The sequence below is a fragment of the Asterias amurensis genome, chromosome 10 (genome assembly GCF_032118995.1).
Source record: "Asterias amurensis chromosome 10, ASM3211899v1".
Lineage (NCBI taxonomy): Eukaryota > Metazoa > Echinodermata > Asteroidea > Forcipulatida > Asteriidae > Asterias > Asterias amurensis.
The window spans coordinates 2,709,781-2,734,268 of NC_092657.1; the positions used below are offsets into that span (position 1 = coordinate 2,709,781).

General features: G+C 41.3%; 1 protein-coding gene and 1 long non-coding RNA gene across 2 annotated transcripts; both read left to right on the top strand.

The window, feature by feature from the left end:
- Nucleotides 1–2,290: 2,290 nt before the first annotated feature.
- Nucleotides 2,291–23,990, top strand: LOC139943204 (uncharacterized). Its single transcript, XR_011786770.1, has 3 exons — nucleotides 2,291–2,414; nucleotides 22,700–23,485; nucleotides 23,869–23,990. It is a non-coding gene; the product is annotated as an uncharacterized lncRNA (long non-coding RNA).
- On the top strand, nucleotides 14,324–15,481 carry LOC139942901 (melatonin receptor type 1A-like). Its single transcript, XM_071939717.1, has one exon. The coding sequence runs from the start codon at nucleotides 14,324–14,326 to the stop codon at nucleotides 15,479–15,481; it is 1,158 nt and encodes a 385-aa protein (XP_071795818.1).
- Nucleotides 23,991–24,488: the final 498 nt, after the last annotated feature.

Here is a 24,488-nt window from a genome sequence, read left to right on the forward strand (position 1 = left end):
ACCATACACAAGTCAATGGGAAACTACACAACCATACACATGTCAATGGGAAACTACACAACCATACACAAGTCAATGGGAAACTACACAACCATACACAAGTCAATGGGAAACTACACAACCATACACAAGTCATTGGGAAACTACACAACCATACACAAGTCAATGGGAAACTACACAACCATACACATGTCAATGGGAAACTACACAACCATACACAAGTCAATGGGAAACTACACAACCATACACAAGTCAATGGGAAACTACACAACCGTACACAAGTCAATGGGAAACTGCACAACCATACACAAGTCAATGGGAAACTACACAACCATACACATGTCAATGGGAAACTACACAACCATACACAAGTCAATGGGAAACTACACAACCATACACAAGTCAATGGGAAACTACACAACCATACACAAGTCATTGGGAAACTACACAACCATACACAAGTCAATGGGAAACTACACAACCATACACATGTCAATGGGAAACTACACAACCATACACAAGTCAATGGGAAACTACACAACCATACACAAGTCAATGGGAAACAACACAACCATACACAAGTCAATGGGAAACTACACAACCATACACAAATCAATGGGACACTTCACAACCGTACACAAGTCAATGGGAATTGACACAATCATACACCAGTCAATGGGAAACTATACAACCATACACAAGTCAATGGGAATTGACACAACCATACACCAGTCAATGGGAAACTATACAATCATACACAAGTCAATGGGAAACTACACAACCATACACAAGTCAATGGGAATAATCACAACCATACACAATTCCACAGATGCCAAGTCCACGAGGCCAGCTATGCGTGAGATTTTTCAAAGCTCAATCTGACACAATCGTACCTCCAAATTAACCATCAACATATTATGTGTACCTCATGTTAGTTTTAATTATTCTGAAGAGGTTTTTGATGCTATTTGGAACACTTTTTTGTCCACAACTAAATTTCTGATTTTCTTTAAAAAAAAAAAAAAATAAAAAATAAAAAAACAAGTTGGGCGGCGATTTCGAAAGGCCTTCTTAAACTGAAAAAAAAAAAAAAATCGGGGGGGGGGGTTGAGCTTTGAAAAATCTCACGCATTAGCTGGCCTCTGGACTTGGCATCTCTGCATTATGCATCAAATTAATATTAAAAACCTGTGAAAATTTGAGCTCAAGTTGCGAGATAACTATGAAAGAAAAAAAACCTTGTCACACAAAGTTGTGTGCTTTCAGATGCTTGATTTCGAGACCTCAAATTCTAAATCTGATGTCTCGAAATGAAATTTGTGGAAAATTGCTTCTTTCTCGAAAACTCTGTCACTTCAGAGGAAGCCGTTTCTCACAATGTTTTATACCATACTGGTTACCAAGTAAGATTTTGCGCTAATCATTATTTTGAGTAACTACAAAGTCCACTGCCTTTAAATGATCTTAATTATCTTAATGTTGTAGGGTCACTTTTGGAGCCGTAGGGTCACTTTTTGAGCCGTAGGGTCACTTTTTTTAGCCGTTTATCACAATGTTTTTTTTTACTCTCAGCTGCTCTTCATTGCCTGTTACCGAATTATAAGTGTTTATGCTAAAAATTACTTTGAGTAAATTTACCAATAGCCACTGCCTTTAACGCTTCTGATTCTTCTCAGTTTTATGGAGAACAAAACAAAATAATTAATTCACATTGCTATTATTTCTATTGGGTTAATTTTTAATGTAAGTCACAAACTTATATAGAGGCTAGGAAATCAGATTGAACTTAATCCTTTGTTCGTTGTTGGACTATGGTTTTAGTATCATATTTCACAGAGGCTACTTTAAGCAGAGAACAGTCCGTCTAGCCATCAGTACTCTTGCATAATAATAGCATCATACAAATATTAATTCACAAGAAAGCCAGATGGACTGAACTTTGTGCCTTGGGGGTGACCCCTTTCGGGTTTTTAGATAACGTTTTATTTTTTATTTTTAAGGACCACAACAAAAATTACTAGTAGCCTGGAGTTGGCACTTTATTACTAAATTAAATATCTAAGGTGTAATCTTTGACATTGAGAAATAATTATTTTGTTTGAGTCTAAATTTTTGTTGTCTTTGAGGAATTTGTGGACAAGGGAAACTCACAGCAAATCCCCAAACGACAGGAGAAAAGTGTTGGCCTTGTCATGTAAGGGGGAGGGGGTCACTTTTTTTTCGTGGGCTGGTGCCATGTTGTGCCAACGATAGAGGGCGCTATCTTTTGTTTAACTTTTTTGTCGACACCATTTTGTATGAGCGAGTGACTTTGGTTACGGTTTCGAATGTTGGGTAAGAAAAACGACCTTTCTTGAATCAAAGGACGTCCTCAATCCAGAATGTACCTACGTGTGAACACGCAGTAGTAGCAGGTGAGTAAATTTATCTAGCATTTCCTTCAACAAAGAAGCTATACATTTAAGCCCAAAGTGACAACTATTGAGTTTGAACATAATTGTTGAAATGTCTCATTAGACTAAAGCGCCACCTATCGGCAGGAGAGTAGGAACGGCATGTACATTTTTTATTTGGGCGCTTATCGTCTGGGCCCCAATTTCATGGCTCTGTTTACCTTAAGCATAGACCTTTTTTGTTGATAATCAAACCGCCTTGGTTGGCATGGTCGGCCGAATGTTAGTAAAACACTAAATCTTAAAAACAGATGTTTTAACCAAATTCAGCATTTTCTGCAAACTTTCAATTATTAAATATTAAAAATACCTCTCATAATTAATTGTTTGGTTTGTAACAAAATCAACAAATTTGGTTACATCGATGTTACCAAAAATAGCGATCTTTTCTTAATTTGCACTTACGGCTTTCCATAGTTTTCCAATCTGGGTTGGCAAAAACTCGGGCTGTGACGTTGCAAAAGAAAGGTCTATAGAATTGGCGCTTACGGAAGCAGGGAATCTGTGCTAAAGTTATGGCAAGCGTATTTCACCCGTTAGCGGCGAATTTTGGCTTCTGCGGTTGCGAACTGCCACTGCACATTATACTAGCAGTAGCATGCATTTTTGGTGTACTACTTTTGTCTACTTATAATGTTTTTATCAATATTGTGTAATTTGTAATGTTACTTTGATCATGTTGATATTGTTATATTTATATTCATATTTAAATTTGTATTTTTACATAGCTTTTAACGATTCCTGTAAGTGGCAGCTTTCCGCTGTTGGATGTCAATAAATAAATAAAAATAGCAAATGAAAAATTCTAGATGCTTACAAAACATTAAATACAATTTTACAAGGCTAGTGCAGAAATTCGGGGAACCGTGATCGAATTCGGCGGTAAGCAGAGCCATGAAATTGGGCCCCGATCAGCATCACAGCAATGTAGTTAGACTGTGATGAGAGGGAAATTGTCCTATCTAGGGAATAGTCGTCACAATTTGTTCACTTGGTATAGTATTCTACATAATATTTAAAAATTGTCTCTGCCAAAAATTGCGAAATTTGACGGAAATCCCATACAGGTACATGTAAGCGGTATGAACCGGTACCAATGAAGATCATGATACACTCCATGCATGACAGGTTTTATCGATCCCCACGCTTTACCAATCATGGCCTTAAAAGAGCCCGTAAGCAACTCTTTTTGATTTGCCCTTTGTGGCAAAATGATTGCATTATATAAACTTGGAACTTGTTCACTTGGTTTATGATAAGGCATTATTTACTCAAGTTTCTTGATTAGTTTCAATAATTATAAAAAATTTGTGCACGTGCATGTTCTTCCAAAGCTTGTCATCACACGTTTGGTCTCACAGGAATTGGGCGCGCAATCTCCTTTTGTAATTAATGCACACGCACACTTTTGCGCAACAGTAAAAAGTGATGGCACCCTCTGTTGCCCAGTCAAGTTAAGGAATGAGACAACCAACTCAATATGCAGGTTGGCTGGGTGGTTTCTGTCTGAGTCATAGAGTTACATACTGTAATAAGAACTAGAGGGCCCACTGGTGATGCTGTTTGCACAAACGCAGCGGAACAGCAAGGAGACACGCGAGCCATTCTGAATGCGCGATGAATATGAAGTACACCTTGGAGTTTGTGTTAATTGAACGCTATGCGATGCTATTTTGTCAATTTACAAAATAGCCGCACGAACACACGCTGTGCGATGCTGTTTTGTCAACGTAGAAAATGGCCGCATTCGCGCATGCCGGGCCGTGTGTATTTTGCCAGTGCGCCCTCTAGTTGTAAATGGTCCGAGTCCCCTTCGAACTTGAGGTCTCAAAATCAACCATCTAAATGCACACCTTCGTGTGACAAGGTTGTTTCTTTCTTCCATTATTATCTCGCAAGTTCGATGACTGATTGAGCTCAAATCTTCACAGGTTTGTTATTTTGTGCATATGTTGAGATACACCTGTGAAGGCTAGTCTTTGACTATTACCAATAGTGTCCACTGCCGTTAAAAAAACATTCTTATAAATTGCGCATATCACCATGAGGTCCCTATCAGCTGTAAAATGAATCAGCTGTAAAATGAGATGTCGTTAACCAGGTTTTGAATTGTACTGATGTCTCAGCCTGTTAGACAACCTCTGAAAGACTGTTCCATAACTGAGCTTCTGCATTGGAAAGAGGGTGAACCGTACGACTTGGTTTTGATAACTCGGGGAGTCAGAAGGAATTTAATTGAAGACCAAATATTGGAGTAATTAGACAAAAAAATTGCACATTTACGAGTCGATACGTTAATTCAACATTACATGTGTAACCCTGCAGCCTCCAAGGGCTACACTACATCACTCTTCTTATGAGCCACTGCATATTACACCATCCGCACTAAGGTCCAGCGTGAGACTTTTCTCACACAATAGCGCCCTCTGTTGGCGCATCACACACAGTGCCCCGAGGTTTAGGCCTAGCTGCCAGCCATGTTAATCTTTCTGTTATCTGGGAAAGACGATTAATGCACAACTATCCCTTTTAGTACAATGAGACATGGTCCATGTCATACGGCTCCCTCAACCAGAGGATTCTGCTCCTGTCGAACATAAATATCCTTCTAATAGCAAGGAGTCTGGTGGAGGACCGAGTTATCCCAGGTTTCCAAGAGTTGCCCTTGATCAGGTGTCCATAGAGCACATCAAGGCCATTGCCAACTTGTCAATGTAAGGGAAATATCATAGCTAGGCTTTCGCTTCCACTTAGTGGGTTTTGAAAACATCTATGGAGTTGTCCCTCGATCTGAAGTCCGAGGATCGCATGAAGGCCGTTGCTATAGTTCACTGCGTTGAGTGCTCTTTACAATCTGCCTCAGTCTCAGGTGTGTTTTTAAGTTGGCGCTGAAACTGGAAGAAGAAGTCAACCTGAAAGACCCCTGTTCAAAGCAGGTCGTACTATCATTTCCCCTCAGTGGATTTTGAATTTTTTCACATGGCTACTTTTACTGGACTTCGCCAAGGATAAACTGGCACTCAAACGGCGCATGCTCATCGGCCCAATCAGCCTTCTCGAGGATACCTGAAAAAAGGTAAATCAAGCCTCTCGCTTCAGCATGAGTTCTTCATCATTCCTCTGTCTTTCTGAGTTCCTGCTTCTGGCTTCTAACTAAGGAGTTTTTATTGTCAAGAATGTCATACTAGTACTTATATAATAAGAATGCTTCCCCTCAGTGCATTTGCAAATTGTTGCGCACAACTACCCTTACTGGACCCCGCCAAGGAACTGGCACTCGACGGCGCATGCTCATCGTCCCAAAAAGCCTCCTGGAGGAAACGTTAAAATCATCATTCCTCTTTCTTTCTGAGTTCCTGCTGTTGGCTTCTAACCAATTAAGGAGTTCTTATTGTCGAGAACCTTCTACCTTTCAGTAGATTTTGCAAATTGTTTACAAACAACCACTCTTATTGTACTCCGCCAAAATAACTGGCACTCGGACGGCGCATACTCATATGAAACAAGATGATTACCTTAAAAAAGATAAATCAAATTTCTTGCTTCGGCATGAACTCATCATCTTCTCCCTTTCTCTCTGAGGTTGTGGTGTCCATTTGTCAAAAGGTCTCTTCTTTCCTGACTGACTTACTGATTACGACCTTCCACTGCCTCAACCTCAAGCTTTGTGACAGTTCTTGAAAAATTCTTCCGAGTATTGATGCTAGTGTACTCAAGGCTTATTTTTTGTTTAGTTTTCATTGTAATAGTGTCCCGAGCACAGGTGGGATACATGTATGTTCGCTTTGTATAACATAGGCCCTCTGTATTATTATTTTTATTTCCTTCTCTATTCACCATTACTTGAGGCTTATTTCCAACTCTATATTCACCAGTCCCCCATCCCCTTCCATGTCAATAGGTGGCCCATTTCATTCCAAAGCTCACCCCCCATTTCATGTAAAACACGTCACACACATTCCTAGGCTAATAATAATTAATAATAAAACCATTCTTATAGCGCATATCAGCGAGAGGTGGCCATGCTCTGTAAAAGGAAATCAACAATTATTGCACAAAGTAAACAGATGCGAAGACATCCTTGGGTACCAGAAACCTCTGAAGGAAGAATGGATCAGTGACCTCACATGGGGGCTCATTGCCCAGAGGAAACAGCTAAATCAGAAACGTCACAACAAAGCCTCACACAACACAGCTTCTTATCAGGCCTACATGGCGAAGGACAGAGAAGTCAAGCGTAGTGCCCAGCGAGACAAACGAGAGTGGTTGGACAACCAAGCAGAGAAAGCAGAAGAGGCAGCTGCCCGCAATGACATGCGATCAGTGTACCGTATAGCCAAGAGAATCACCAACTCCACTTCTTCAAGATCAGGCCCTATTAAAACCAAAGACGGCACACTTTTATCAAGTGGAGAGGAGAAGCTGGCAAGGTGAGCGGAGCACTTTTGCGAGATTCTTAATCGACCAGACCCTGCAACCCCTGCTGATCTTGAAGACCCGGCAGCTATTCTCCCCATCCACACTGAAGATTTCACTACAGCCGAAGTGAGGAAAGCGATGAAAAACAACAAGTCACCAGGCATTGATGGTATCACTGCAGAAATGCTGAAAGCAGGTGGTGAGGAATTCATTCAGTGGATGTGCAAGATCTGTAACCAAGTGTGGAAATCCGGAATCGTCCCAGATGACTGGAAAGATGGTACTATCATCTGTATCCCATAGAAAGGGAGCCTTGCTGATTGCGACAACTGGAGGGGTGTAACCTTACTGTCTGTTCCTGGCAAAGTTTACTGCAAGATGATTCTGAACCGGATCTGTGACCTGGTAGATAATGGGCTACGTGAGGAACAGGCAGGTTTCAGACCGAAACGCTCCTGTGCAGAGCAGATCTTTACTCTCCGTCGCATCATCGAGAAGAGCCAGGAGTTTCAGGTGCCTCTTGCAGTCAGTTTTATTGACTTCAGTAAGGCCTTTGACAGTATTCACAGGCCTTCCTTGTGGGGAATACTCCTTTCATATGGCATTCCGGAGAGGATAGTCAAAGCGATCGGAAACATCTATGACAACTCCCGCTGCCGTGTTCGGACCGAAGACGGTCTCAGTGACTGGTTCCAGGTACTAACTGGTGTGCGCCAAGGCTGTATCCTGTCTCCTATTCTATTCGCAGTGGCCATTGATTGGGTTCTGAAGAAAGCTACGAAGGACCATGGAATCGTTTGGACTGGAGGAGCTAAACTGTCCGACCTTGATTTTGCTGATGATATTGCAGCATTGTCCGACAGTACCCAGGGTCTCCAGACTGTAATGGACTCCATCAGTGATGCCTCAGCTAGACTGGGTCTTATGATCAGCAGAAAGAAAACGAAAATCATGCTTTCAGGTGATCACCAGACAACACCTGACATTCTCGTTGGGCAAGATAAAGTTGATGTAGTGGATGACTTTACCTACCTGGGAAGTTCCATCAACAGCCAGGGATCAATGGATCATGAAATCAGCTGCAGAATAGGTAAAGCCTCCGCAGCCTTCAACCAGCTTAATAAGATCTGGACAAGCAAGAAGTTCTCTCTTCAAACCAAGCTTCGCTTCTACAACTCCAACGTGCTATCTACTTTACTCTATGGTTGCGAAACTTGGCACTTAAAATCAAGTCAAGAGAAGAAACTTGATGCATTCGACTCAAGATGCCTAAGGAAGATCTTGGGCATTAAGTGGAGTGACTTCGTCCGCCATGAGGAGGTCAGAGATCGATCACAACAAACTCCAGTGTCCAATACAATCTGTGGGCGGCGCATGAACTGGCTGGGCCATGTTTCGCGGCTCCCCCCTTCGAGACTCGCCAATCAAGTCCTGTGGTGGAACCCGCCGGGAAGGAGGAGGAGAGGCCGACCTAAAATGAACTGGCACCAGACCATCCAGCGGGACCTTCATAGGGTCAATAGAGGCTGGAGCGACGTCAGGTCACTGACTGCCGACCGATCTGTCTGGAGAGCGTTGACTGCCTCATGCGTACCGGACGACGCAGGAGCCCCTAAGTCTAAGTCTAAGTAAACAGATGAGATTTTAACCGGGTTTTGAATTGTTCTGATGTCTCAGCCTGTTTGACAACCTCTGGAAGACTGTTCCATAACTGAGCTGCTGCATATTGGAAAGAACAGGAACTGTACGACTTGGTTTTGATAACTTGGGGAGTCGTCAGAAGGGATTTATTTGAAGATCGCAGATTGCTGATTGTTTTGTACTCCTGAACGAAAGATAAACGGGGCAATACCATGGATACATTGATAAGTCAGAACCAAAACTATAAAATCAAATGTAGTCTGTATTGGTAGCCAATGTAGATCCTTAAGAATGGGTGTGATGGATTCTCGAGTGCGAGTTCTGGTGACAAGTCTGGACGCTGAATTTCTACTCTTACATGATGTATTTTCTCTGTGACATCATTTGTTAATCTAATCTACCCCACCTCCAGAAACCCTATAGATAAAAGTTTCTCTAATTCCTCTTCAATAATGTTTTTATTCCAAATCACATTTTTAAGTGCACTGGCTTGCTCCATACAACAGAGACCCTCCTCTCATATCTACCAGCTAGATTGGTTCAACATGGGTTGCATTCTGTCGTGGCCGAGGGGATTAGAGCACCGAACTCAAGCTTTGGTGCTTCTGTTCAGCAGAGTGTGGGTTCGAATCTTGGTCGTAAGACTTGTGTCCCTGAGCAAGACACTTTACTATAATTGCTTCTCTCCACCCAGGGGTAAGTGGGTACCTGAGGGCAGAGATGGTTCTTGTGATTGATTTAGCCGAGTAGCGCATATTAATGTTGCACAGGCTGTATACTCCCCACCAGGGAGCTGAGATGGTTTGGGTAAGGAGTGATTTAAGGCCCAGTGACCGGGGCTGATAATGTGCAGCGCTTTGATGCACCCACACTCATGTGTTCAAAGTTTGTTTCCCGCGCTTTGCGGTGAGTCGGTAATGGTTTGAATTTGTTGTTGAGCACGTGGACGGCCGTCATCGGGTGAGACATTGCACCGAAAAGCTTGGACGAACGCAGATCTGTATTGAGAGCTCATAGCACCATATATCAAAGGATTTATAATGGTATTAACAATCTGCGGAAGTAAAAATATCCAGCGTGCAGAGGCTTCAAGTGTTGTCTCGAATGGGCTGGGAAGATTGAAGAAAAAAAAATCACTTGAATGATAGCGAATCCCGTATATGGAGCTTGGCACAGGAAGAATACTACACCATTCACAACAAGCATCTTGGCAACCTGGTTTCGAACACGTATTGCTCTTTCGCCTGCGTCACCTGTACCTACAAAATTCTTGCGTTTGTTCAGCGTGTGGTAGATCCTGATGTACATGCAGAAATTAGCAACCAGTGCAAGTAGCCAGGGGATCGTTGCTAGTAACATAGTGAAGTAATGGATAGAGGGGTGTAAGGGATCGCACATTGTAATCACAGACGGCAGGGTAGGCATGGAGCTTAAAGCTGCTTCAGGCCACTGTAGACAGAGTTTCTTGAGGACGGCTGCATGTGGCATTATTAAACATGAAACCACAAAGCCGACGAGCCAACAGAGTGCAACCATTCTGTTCGTCCGTCGTCGACCGCGAATTTTTAGGTGTTTTAGCGGATGACACAAAGCAAGGTATCTCTCAAATGACATCATAGTCACCAGAGCAACTGATGACATATATCCGATATAAGTAATAACAACAGAAAAGCAGCATTCAACTGAATGTTTGAACGACAGATCCAAAGCAATGGGAGAAGCCACATAGAATGATAAGTAATAGGATACATAAGCGATGAGGTAGACACAATTAGCAAGCGACAGGTGCACCAGGTAAACCGTTGTGTCTGATTTCAGTTTAGAGATGCGAAATAGAAAGAGTGAGATACTCAACAGACCAAGACCCAAGATACTTGGTAGAACCGTAGTTATGATAATGGTATCCGTGTGTGTATAGAGCCATTTGGACATTGTCTCTTCAGTGATGTTGAACGTATTAAGCACACTACACTGCTCTGGAGTTGCATCCGATCCCATGATGTTCACTGATGAAGAAAAGTAGATAAATATATTCAAAGTTGGTCGACGTTTCTGTCAAACAAACGAGTCAAGTATTTCAGACTGGCGTCACAAACGCTACCTTTCGCTGTCGAAATCCGACTAAACGAAGACTTATTTTTGTCACTGTAATTTGTTGTCAAAACAGCAAAAGTAACACGACCTCAGTATGTGAGAAAGTTGAGTTGCCGTTCCTGTTGAACATACAACACACGGCCATACTTTCCAACTGGGGTCACAGGCCCGGCCTTTTCTGGTCAAAATGAGGATGCCCTTCTTGTCGAAATCCAACAAAATGAGTACTTATTTTTGTCACTGTAACTTTACCTTTGCAGAAATAGACACACAAATTGAAGAATTTAAAGGAACACGTTGCCTTGGATGGGACGAGTTGGTTTATAAAAAGCGTTTGTAACCGTTTTTTTATAAAATGCATATGATTGGAAAGATGTTTTAAAAGTATAATACAATGATCCACACAAGTTTGCCTCAAAATTGCGTGGTTTTCCTTTTACTGTGCGAATTAACATAGTCGACCATTTATGGGAGTCAAAAATTTGACTCCCATAAATGGCCAACCGTGTTAGTCGACGAGGTAAAAGGAAAACCGTGCAATTTCGAGGCATGGTTGTGTGGATCATTGTATTCTACTTTTACAACATCTTTCTACCCAATGCATTTTATAACAAACGGTTACAAATGCTTTTCAAAGACCAACTCGACCCGATCCAAGGCAACGTGTTCCTTTAAGTGAGAAAATTGATTTGCCGTTTCTGCCGAACACACAAGCCAATACTTTCCGGCTGGTGTTACATGCGCCACGTGTCCTGGCTACGATCAAAGATGCCCTCCTTGTAGAAATCCAACAAACGTACTTATTTTTGTCACTGTACCTTTATTCTACATGTTCTAAGCAGCATAAGAAACATGTGTTGAACACGTGAGAAATTTGAGTTGCTGTTTCTCTCGTCCAACAAGCCAATCGTATTTCTCAATTTAAAAAAATATGTCACAAATGCTGCCCTGCTGCAAACAGACACGTCCTCCCTCTCAAAGGCGTACAAAACATGTCCTTATTTTCGTCATTGTAAGTTAACCCAAATTATAAAATAAAAAAGATGCTAAACGCCTATCACCAAGTGCGGAGTCAAAACATAGAAACCAGCTCATTAAGTAATGGGCATTAATTTCCGTTATGGTGAAAGACAAAGTACTTTAAAGTAACCTGCAGTAGTTCTAAGCCACTTCTTCCGGCTTTTAATAAAAGCTCTGTACATTTTTATTGAATGTGTATTTTTTTTTTAAACATTACATCACGGAATCTTGATTCTTTAGAAGAAAACAATCGCGAGAAGTTTTCAAGTGGCACAAATAGACCGTGTTGAATAACCCTGTTTTGCTATGAAAGTTGCCATCTTGTAGGGGCAAACCGTATTCGCGTCCAAATTTCCTTCTATAAAGTACAACGTACTTAGTCAGTTATAAAACAACACACGAAAAGATAAGTGTTTGAATTTTAATTGGTTGTGTAAGTCCATTAAAGCGAAACCCCAGTATTTAGCTAAGTGACTGACTACATGTATGTGAACAACCACTTTTCAATTTAAAATCAATACACAATTATAGTTGACATAATTATATTACATATACACTTTAAATATTTGCCTTTTGCTGATAAACTTACCATGCTTTTAACAAAATGGATTAACAATTAGCCCATTTCCTGTGGAGGTGAGCAAATACAGAGAACTGTAATAAAAGTTGTTTAGCACCAATGTACATTCAAGAACTCATAATCATGAGATCACTCTTAATCAACTTACCCTCTCAGGAGTTTACAAGACCATACATTGCTGTCTTACCCATCTAGGAAATCAAGGGCTACTTTAGGTGATCGGGCATTTGTATACGCCGCTCCAATTGGAACATCTCCCACTTTGCATTAGACAGTCTTCTTCACTTAATTTAAATCTAAGTTAAAAACCCATTTGTTGACTTCACCCATTTAGTTCATCCTTGCTCTGTTTGTGTATTTTTTTTTCTCTACATTTTTGTTTGTATTCCTTGTAATGCGCAGTAGAGTATATCTTTATAGGTCACTGCGCAATATAAATTGCCGTGTTATTACTATTATTATAATAGGTACGTATTGCTTCATGGTCCCTTATAGTGTCAAAAATATTAAAAAAGAGTGGCCGCTTGAAGCTTAACGTGATATGGAAAATCTTCATGCACCAGCCAGGCTGCTCAGCTCATCCGACACCAAACTTCTGCACATTACACGCACACGCCATTCATGGGGAGCCTGATCCTTCTCACACTTTGGCCCATCACTAACGAACGAACTCCCACAAAATCACCGACACATCACTACCTATTCCAGCTTCAAAACCCATTTTAGAATGAATTTTTGTGCTTAGCCATGTAGCTCTTTTGCAAACTTGCTTCTGCATCTCTCCTGTGCCAAGAGTGTCTTTAAGTTTTAGACAGACATGTCGCATTATAAATTGCCACTATTATTTTAAGTAAAATATGAAGATGTCATGGTCTCTTTTGTTCCGGTCATTTTCCTTGAAGACGAGCAGAGTAGACTGTTTCGAAACGCCGAGACCAAAACGTTTTCAGAATCAGCGTGTCCCTTTGAAATGTACACTATAGGTGACGACATGAGATTCGGTATAGTGCTCGATGTTTAATTGGTTTTTAAAGCCAATTAAAAACGACACCCCGTCTTTGCCTAAGTGAGGCCGACTGGTGTAGTCCTCTTTGCAATTATCGAAAGTCCTCTTTGCATTTAGCTTCCTTTTAAAGTAATAATTAAACTCAACACGGATGTGTATAGTTTACAAACACACTTGAAACTTGTGTGTTTGCTGATATACTTACTATGCTTTTAACAAATGGGTTAACAAACAGCCAATTTGTTATTGATATAGCAAATGCCGAGAATGTTGACATAATTACGTTTTGCAAAATGGCCTGTTAGTTTCAAACACAAAAAACGTCAACCTGTTTGTAACTACATAGACGAAGGAGAATTATGACACCCGAACATAGAGTGCAGTTTAAGAAGACGTGTGCCCACAGTTTGCCTCATTTCTCCGATAGCTTTTAGGGCAGTTTCGAGATTTACCCAGACTATCATCTGATGCTAACACCAAGCTTCTTTTGAACAGAACAACTGGACACCGAACACGAGTAACTTTTGAAAACACGCAGCCAGGTAACGACCGATGAACACGGGCTCTGACCAGGGTCCACATAGGTGAAAGGCAGGGACAGGAACCACCGAGGCAACCCTGGGCTGCTCAACCCTATGCTTCTTGTGAACAGAGCTGGACACCTAACATTAGTAACTTTTGAAAACCCACAGCCAGGTAGCGACCAATGAAATCACAGTTCATATGCTCCGGTCCATGCTCTAACCAGGGTCCACAGATGTGAAAGGCAGGGACAGAAGCTACTGAGGCAACCCTGGGCTGCTCAACCCGATGCCTCATGTGAACAGAGCTGGAAACCCAACACGAGTAACTTTTGAAAACACGTGGCCACTTAGCAACCGATGAACACACAATCCATATGCTCCGGTCCGGGCTCGAACCAGGGTCCACAGATGTGAAAGGCAGGGACAGAAACTACTGAGGCAACCCTGGGCTGCTCAACCCGATGCTTCTTGTGAACAGAGCTGGAAACCTAACATGAGTAACTTTTGAAAACGCCAGATAGCGACCGATGAAAACACAGTCCAAATTAAACTCTTGATATTGCTTAGGTTGCAGTTAAACTTCACCATGGAACCGATAGAATGCAGTTTAAATGATACATTGAACCTCACTACTAACGGAGCTCTCATATTGCTTTATAATTCTACAGACAAAGTCGTAATACCTTTTATTCTACCAGTTATATTGGCCCTGTGTCTTCTCTTCAACTTTATTTTTCTGTTTGCAGTTTTCCGTGTTTCTGAGGTGAGATCGGACACGACTGTTTATTTGATACACTTGGCATTGGCTGACTTTATATTTATGTTCAGCCACGTGTGCTTTTTCATGTTGTCATTTCTACAGTCTCCAGTGAAAGGCCATTTATCATTCACCCATCCCATGGAGTGCGTGTTGTCAATCGTGTCTATAATAACTGGGTATGTCTCATCGATTGCACTCGTAACTATGATGTCATTTGAGAGATATCTTGCTATCTGCCATCCTCTAAAGCATCTTAAAATCCGTGGTCGAGAACGCACCCTGAAAATCATTGCTTTTTGTTGGTTGATTGGGTTTATCTGGAGTGTTGCGGTAACACCTAGTCATGCAACTCTTCAAACGACATGTGTACGTTGGCCGGATGATGACGCCTACCAAATGTTCCCGTCAGCTCTAACGTCTTGTACATTTATAGGTTCGTGGGCTTATCACTACAGTCAAGCCATCGTGATTCTTCCCTGGTTCATTTCAATGTTTAGCAACGGGTACATGTATGCGCGCATCATACAGGCACTTAACAAACGCAGGGGTGCCAATGGTAGAACAGAGACAGACAGGAAAGCCGTGCAAATCCGCAACCAAGCTGCCAAAATGTTGATTGTCAACGGTGTGGTTTTCTTCATTTGTCAGTCTCCGTACACTTTCATCGTTCTCATTATCTGGATGTACCGTATAACTCAGATTGACAATCCAATTTATGAATTTCTAATTAATGGAGGTTCTTGGCTTATGTACTTGCCACAGTACATCAACACCATTCTTAATCCTGTGATCTACGGTGTGATAAACAGGCAATACCGAGCTGCCTTCGTTAGAGCCTTTCACCTGAAAGCCTCCACAACTAGACATCAACGCACACTGCACCCAGTCCATGCAATAAGTCCTACATCAAATACTGCTGCACAGCCAAGTTCAACTGAAGAAGGAGACAATGACACTGAATCTATGAAAGGAACCTGGCTATGATTGCGTCATTGCACCGTAACATCAAGGTACCAAATCACCCTGTGCACCGTCACAGGGTAAGGCGATATCCGAATTGACGGCTACATAAATGGCTACGGCTGTTGCTAAGGACTTCCTATAAGTCAACGCATGTTGACGCTGATATCTAGCCATAGCCGTAGCGATATCCGCATTACGGGACACAGCCAAACATCGATCGTCTCAAATCAAAGGTATCAGCATGATTTTCGATTCTTATGTGAGTTATGTCACATCAATTGATATAAATTAGCGTTGAGGCAAGAAACTTTCACCAGCGGGATTCGAAACTCCGACCCCAGGTTACCATGCCAGTGTGACAAGAGTTTTTGCAACCCGGAGATGCACCCCATACAGACAATGACTTGTGTAACAAATGCGTCTATAAAAAAACTAATATCCACGTCCGAATTTTTGTCGTCCATTACAGTTTATCGGAACTTAAACGGAAACAGAGTACATTCTTTCTCACACGGTTTTATTTGCTGTTTACCGGCTAAAAATAAGTGATGGTTGCAGTGTTCATGATATAAATAGTTTATTAGAATTAAAAGTAAACTTGTAGGTACAACCATGTAATAGTAAGCAAACATTCTGACAAAATTGTAGGGAGACCGCCATCTTAGGGATATAGATCATTTGGTATAGACCTTTATCACGCTATCACACTCTTGGTCATGTTCCCTATTTCCAATAACGGTATATGCTAACATTCAATGCTAAAACATTACACCAGACTATTATTTTGTTCACCCTCAGTTTGGTTAATGAGTAAAATCAAGATGGCCACACCGTGATAACGGTCTTTAGCGCTGAATTGTTGACCCGGAGGTCACAGCTTCTAATCCCGCTCTATTATGGTTGTTTTTTTGTTCGACAAAAAATTAACAACAAAACTCCCTTGAATGATATGAGATAACAGCATAAAACAAGTTGCACGTGAATATATTATTATAAAATGGTTGAAAGGCAATCCTTTTAAGGCAGTGGACACTATTGGTAATTGTCAAAGACTAGCCTTCACAGTTGGTGTATCTCAACATATTGGCCCTTATATTATATTACTTCTCTCTCCAAAACTATGGCACTTCAGAGGGAGCTGTTTCTGACAATGTTTTATACCACCAACCTCTCCCCATTACTTGTTTTATGCCAATAATTATTTTGAGTAATTACCAATAGTGTCCACTGCCTTTAAAGCGGCCAAGAGATACATAAATGAAACCCTACAAGGGGTAAAGCTAATGTATAGTACATGTATATAACATTGATAATAGTCAATTTTGACAGGTGTAAAGTATAAACTACTTCTCCGTGTAACAAATTAAAGTGAATTAGCTTTGTGTAACGAGCTATAAGCACTCTGAAAACTCAAAAGTCCCAAGTTGACCCGGATTTTGAGTATTAGTGTACTGGGGCCAGGGCTTGATTTTCCAAAACACTGCAGATTCATTTTAAGGATAAGTTTTTGTCATTGCCACAATGACGTGTATTGTGACATCAAAATTTACTTAGGGATTTTTAATCTTAAACAGGTACTTGATATTTGTGATGAAGTAACAGAGCTTTTCGGGAACCTTTTTGAATAGCACTGGATAATTGGGTATTCAAATTGCTTATTTTTGTCACTATTCAAACCCATTATTATCATCATGTGAACTCAATTTCCTAATTGGTTTAAAAATTTTTTTAATGAATTCGGCAAAGATCACGACTTGCTGTTTTCGGTGAAGTAGGTCTTAAAACTCTTTGTGAAGTCAGCCCCTGGGACAGAATTTAGACTCATGAACATTTTTGATCTGGACATTTTCTTTGAGGAAAACGTTTGTTTCCTCAATGATAAAGTTACGTACAATATTTGCTCACGGTCTTAATTGTTTGAGTTCGGAAGTCACCATCTGATTGTTAGTACATGTCGACGGTTGATCGGCCATCCTCTCCAGCTTAACGGCGCGTTTGGCAACAGCGCGCTTAAAGGGACACACCGGCCGAATTGGGCTAAAAAATAGATATGACTTCAACGGTCTTCCAGGAATGAAAAAGAACAGTCCTTATAACAAAATCATAAAATTTAGCCATTTTTGTGCATTTTAAGACAAAAATGCAGGTCGCGTGATTGTTCTTACCAAAAAGTGGTACAAACGATCACGTGACCTTCCGGGCTAGTTTTACTTCCAGCCGTCTAAAAGTAACTTACTTAACCAAATTTTTATCTTTTATTTACAAAAAAGATCATGTATTCAAATTATTGCTACTAAAATAATGGTGAAAAAACGTAAGATTTGCATTCAAAGAGTCCGTGTAACGGAAGCTTGTTGTATGGCCCAACGGCTTGGAGCAATCTGAACGTAAGCCTCGGGGCATTATACCATACCGCGCATGCCGTGTCTCGTGGGGGGCTCGAAGCCAGACATCAAAGTACATGTTTGTCATCGTGGGTTTGTCAGTCGGTACAACTCGTGTCGATTCCGTTATTTCTTATGATCGCAAAATGCTCTGTTTTGTTTCATGGCTCAGTTTCTTTTTGTTATGAGTTTTCAGATAATTAAAAAAGATTGATTATGTCAAAACGTAGGAATACCGCATTTTGTTAAATTGACAGTGTTATTGTGTGAGTAGCTTAAAAAATGTTTTACAAAAAAAGAAAGAGGATAACAAAAAACGGAGCTCCAATCAAAATAAAGGACAGGTGAAAAAGAATTTTTTTTTAAAGCTTGAAACAAAAATAATGATAAAAGAAATTCATCAAAGCATTATTTTGTCAAAAAATTTTAATTTTTTAATTCTGTGAATGAAGTGTTATTTTTAAGATTGTTGAGGTATTAATTGGTTCTGTTCCAAGCTACGCAGATACTCAGCTACGCTTACATTCCTTCGAATGAGTTACGCTATAATATCAACAGGTACGTTTTCAAGCCCGAGTCAAGCTACGATTGCTTGCTTACTTTCCAAAAGATAAGGTTACGTTCTAAGCTACACAGCTACTCAGCTCTGCTTACATTCCAAGTTTTGCTTGTGTTCCTTCAAGTAACGCTATGTTGAGTTATTATTATTATTAAAAAAAATGTAACTATATCATGTGACTCGCTCTAAACCAATGTAAAAGCAGAATTTTTGTAAGGGGTGTTATAATGAATCTTACTACTGAACTAGTCATGTCTCCAATAGTCGCGACTTGGACAACAGTATACAAATATTAACTGCTTCGAGTGCTATGGTTAAAACTATGACTCCCGAGGTGATCTCCGGAGCGTTCTATTTTCCCGAGGCGAAGCCGAGGGAAAATAGAGCGCTACGGGGATCACCGAGGGAGTCATAGTTTTTAACCATTGCACGAGTAAAAGCAGTCAATATTTGTTTTATAACACCCCAAACATTTCTAATGACTGTACTGTTCTTACTACGTTACAGACCTGAATGCTACAATCCACGGACGACGCGAATACAGATTGCAAACACTTTTACTTACTGTGTTGCATGCAGTGTCGTGCAAACCGAAGTGGTTACAGACTATTAATTTATCATCCCAGTACACGCAACGGACGTCTGGGTACTGCACGCCATGTGCTAGTCTGTTGGACTAGCGCATGGCAAACCGACGCTCTATCACATGGCCGTCGTCTGGCAAAACTAAGACATGTCATGTGACGCGCTCTAAACCAATGAGCAGGCAGAATACTTGCAAGGGGTGTTATAATCACAACTAGTTGTTTAAGTCTTAAGATGCATTGCGGCAAGTTTTTTGCCGCAGGCGCAATAAAATTTATATTTGTGCTGAAAGTGTTAAAGAATTGTGTCACCAGTTGTCCTGTATAATTCAATAATGTTGTTGTGAATAGTTCTTAGACAATATCCCTGATGCCTTCAGCCATCTGAGATCTTCTGTTTTCCATCCTCTTGTAATTGAGTTCTTCAATTACGTGAATGATAAGTGGCTCCTGAGCAGTGTTTGGTCACCATCCACTAGTCCATCTTCAAACAAAGTATGCCCCCAATGAGACGTGTAGGGGTGGCATCGACGACTCAACTTGAAGGCAGGTTGTGCGGGACTTAGCATGTACAAACTCAATCATTCTACTGATGTAACGTCGAAGCAAAGTTGGTAAACATAAAAACGATGTCATTCCAGAGTCAAAGATGTGCAAAAATCAGTGGCACTGCACAAGACTGAGTTGGGCATAGGGTTGCCTGGTGCCAATAAGCTAACGCATACAGTCACTCGTGCCCCGCCGTCCCCGCCTCTGTTTAGCATTCATTCTTTTTTGGCTTTGGCCTCTGCCTGAAGCCCGTTCCGACCCTACAGGTGGACTCGACCCGAGCACCACATTCCCCCCGCCAGTCGGCCTTGGGAGATACGGCCGATGGGGACGAGGTGAACCAGCTCCAGCAGCTTTCTCACGAGCTGCGGCTGGTGCAGCAGGATATGATCTGTGTCCTTCAGCTTCTGCAGTCACACAACCCAGCCCCCAAAAGAACGAAAGTCTTTCAAGCACTGGACCGCTGTGACTGGTCTACAATCCATCCCAGTGTTTCCAATGCTGGAGCAGATGGGTGCCGACGGTATCAATGCTATGGCGGGGGAGGCATCCAGGAAACCATACCAGAAAAGGGACTTGTCCTGTTATGGTTTCCAGGTGGCCAAACAATTTTGGGTTGTTTTTCTCTTTGCCTGCACTTTCGGACTTCGCAGAGGACAAATTGGAAGTGTAGTGGCCGAGCGGTTAAGATCACCAAATTCAAACTCTTGTGTTTCTGATCAGCAGAGTGTGGGTTCGAATCCCCAGCCAGGACACTTGTGTCCTTAAGCAAGACACTTGACCTTTGCTTCGTCCTTCGGATGGGACGTAAAGCCGTTGGTCCCATGTGTTGTGTAATGCATGTAAAAGAACCCAGTGCACTTATCAAAAAGAAAAATTGTTCGCCCCGGTGTTCCTGGCTGTGGCTGCTTAATGCGCCGTATAAACCTAAATGCACCTTATAAACCCTTATAAGGTGCTAACTAATTGGGTCTCAAAATTCATCACTGCAATAACCTATATCTTTCTGAAAGTTTGTATATACTCAGCGCCTTGAGTACCTTGTTTGGTAGATTTGGCGCTATAAGACTTCGATAATTAAATTGGCGGCTTCATATGCCAAGTCGGCCTCTGTGGATCAGACCTGAAACAAATTTGAGGACATCCTGCGCAAGGCTGACTCTGCCTCCTGTTTCTGAGGAGGACTTCGTCCTTCCTCCCCCTCCTGACCGAATATTTGGTGTTGGGTTGCAAGGAAGACAGGCAGACCTACTGAGAGCGAGTTTTCATGGCTTAGACCCCGATTCCCGCAAGGTGCAGTTCCCTCGTGTGTCGACTTTGGTCACTGCTTCCCATTGGGCTGGTGTCTTGGATGTACTGTTCCTCCCTCTCGGAGATTGCGCCAAAATGTTTCAATGCTCTTCCTCTCTTTGGCAGTGGTTTCTTTGCCCTCAATGGAACGCTGGGTCGCCCCTTGACAGACTCTTCTTCGACCAATGGAAGACTGGGTCGCCCCTTGACTGGTTCTTCTTCAACCAATGAAACACTGGGTCACCCCTTGACTGACTCTTCTTCAACCAATGGAAGACTGGGTCGCCCCTTGACTGGTTCTTCTTCAACCAATTGAACACTGGGTCGCCCCTTGACTGGTTCTTCTTCAACCAATGAAACACTGGGTCACCCCTTGACTGACTCTTCTTCAACCAATGGAAGACTGGGTCGCCCCTTGACTGGTTCTTCTTCAACCAATGAAACACTGGGTCACCCCTTGACTGACTCTTCTTCAACCAATGGAAGACTGGGTCGCCCCTTGACTGGTTCTTCTTCAACCAATTGAACACTGGGTTGCCCCTTGACTGCCCCGCTTGGCAGCCTGTGTGCCTCCCGCGGCTTAATCTTCGTACTGTGTAACGGGGGTCATCAATCTGCACCAGTAAACACAAAGACGCAAAAAAGACAATCCTATAGAGCCCTGTTTCAATCGAAGTAACGAGGCGTGTGCACTCGATAGGGGTAATAACACACCCGTTACAGCCCTCGATTCCCCTGCGAACCTCGATGGCAAATAAAGGGCTGTACTGTATCTTCAACCCCGGCTCGTGACAAAAAGGTTTTTAGTTCTTCATGAAAATGCAATTCTGAGTTCTTGAGGTTTTTGGTCCTTCATGAAATTATAGACCGTTCTAAGCAAGCAAGTGCTGCACGCTGCATATGGCTGCGCCGCCCTTGCTGGGTCGCGGCAATGCAATGTTTTGTACACGACAGCATTGGTTTTTAAGTTAACACATTTTCCTTGAAAGGAATTCAGTTTCAATTTTACTTTACTTGCACTCCAATTCCCTTCCACTCACAAAGTATTATAAGTAAAATGGATTTTGTTGTTACCCCAAAAATTACTTAGTAATGAGCAATAGAGAGCTGTTGATAGTAAAGAACATTGTGAGAAATGACTTCCTCCAAAGTAACATTGTTTTTGAGGAAAGAGGTAATTTCTCACTCAACGGGCCTGAAGCCTTTTATACATTGGTAAGCATTGAAAACACACACATTTTTGCAACAAGAATAATTTTTTCTTCCATTATTTGTATGCAACATTCATGACTACCAATTGAGCCCAAATTGAGCTCCCTTTGAAGTAATGTAGTTTTTTAGAAAGAGCCAATTTCATACTCAATTATTAAAAGACTTCAAGCCTTTATTAGGCATCTGTGAAGGGTTGACCAATTGAGTAAACAAATTTCAACAGATTTGTTATTTTATGCATGTCTTAGGGTACACCAAATGAGAGTACTGGTCATTGCCAACTACCAAAGGTATCCAGTGCCAAGATTAACCTTCTTTTTTTTTTCACAAACATGAGTAAACTTTTGTCAACAATGTTTTAGTAACGTTGTTTTCAGAAGAGGTAATTGCCCACTAAACATTTGAATCTGAGAACTAGCCTTTCTCGAGCAATTAAAAACATAGGATTCAAACTGTCTCTAGCTACTGGGCAATCTCAGCAGTCTAGTTGGTAAGACACTGCTCTAGAATTATAAGGGTCATGGGTTTGAATCCCAGTCGTATGCCTGTGATATTTGTTCACAAGACTCGGGTAAGTTCTGAGAATACAGTGCTAAACACTCATTGGTCTACATGGTCTATGGGTAAAAACCAAAATTATTACTCTTAATCCCTGATGCAGTATCGTTGCGGTACTCGCTGCCATAACAGAGGTTTCGAACTGCCTCTAGCTACCGGGCAACCTCGGTAGTCTAGTTGGTAAGACACACCACGACGCAGGGAGTGACATCATGGCTCGGGTAGTGACATCATTGCAGCTATCAGTCGGAACCTGGAAGACCTTGGATAGGTGTGTTATGGTAAGAGGGCAGTGAGATATGACATTTCCAATGGTAAGTTGACTAACACAAAGCATATTTATGATAATTATTGAGATTTAAACGGATTAATTTCAATCTGAAAGATCAATCATTACCAAATTTATACCAGTACCAAATCCTGCATAGAAATCCTTCAATTCAATTCAACTCTACATCTATTTCCGAGTTGAACATTAAGGTCTTTTTAGCAAAGATATGTTAAGAACTATTGAATAATAATTACATGAGACACAATAAAAAAAGAGGCAACTATACTTCTATCTTAAATACTTTATGTGTCAAGAAATTAGCATTTGAAGAAATCATGTTGCTTATTTTGGTTGCTCTGTTCAAATTCAGCCTAGTGTTAATGTGGACATAGTCAATACAAACTAAAACTATATAACACAATCACAAAAAAAAAACTGTTTGTAATTGAATGAGCCTTTCTAGTTGTAGTTTTTATGATGTTCTAACACGGGGCAGTCTTTATGCTTTTTGGAAGAATATTCCACAGGTTCAACGCTCGTAGATTCACATCAGAGGTGTGTGTTGCTGTAAGAAGAATGGCGTCTACTCTTTATCAAGTTACAGACTGGAACCTTGGGGTAGGACTCTCTCTATTTACTTACGCTTGATAACTCAATCTAAATGTGGGCCTGTAATTTGAACCATGAATCTATGTTTAAATTACTATCCATTAACCAAAACTTTTACCAAAAAATATTCTGCGTAGTTATGAGCAAGTACCTTGAAGAATTTAACCTTAAGTCAGAAATGCTAATGTTTTGTTTGCAGTCAAACCTAAATTATTTTGTTGTAAAACCTTCAAAGACTTCAACATTAGCCCCAGTGGTGCAATATCGGACCAAATGACATTGCCTATTTTTCTTCCTGTATTTGTAGCTTAATTATGTAAAGTGTTCTATCAACCAAAGAACTATTTGTGTGGTTATCATGTCTCAAAAGTGTTATCTGATTTGGTTTTTAGTACTGATGATGGAGTGACATCATAGTGTTGGAGTGACATCATTGCGGCTATCAGTTGGAACCTGGAAGACCTTGAATAGGAGTGTTATGGTAAGACGGCAGTGAGATATGAAATTTCCAATGGTAAGTTGACTTACACAAAACATAATTATGATAATTATTGAAAATAATGGGTGGCTGCTCACGCCGTCGCATCTAGCCCCGCCTTCAAAATCGTCAGACCATTAAGTTTTATACGAGAGGAAAGCCCTTGAACATGGCAATCCTGTGGTGGTAAAAATTTGAAGATTTAGCGAGATACTGGGATCGAAATTACCCGTTGTACATCTTGTTTTTTTCTCCGACAGCTCTGTGCACATAACTCCCATAGTGGAGGTTGTTGAAATCGTTTCTGAGCAACCCCGCTTACTTGAGCTTTTTCCTATCAAGAAGTGTGCAAGTCGCCCTAAACTTTTAAGAAATGGATGCAGGGACATGCCACGATGACTAAGGTACAAACTCCATCTCTCTGGCATTTTTAGTTCCAGAGTTATTCCAGAGCATTGCTGGAAGTTTTAAATTGTCCGGGCCTATTTTTTGATTGACTATTATTTTTGGTTGGGTTCCCTGACTGCGCCGTGT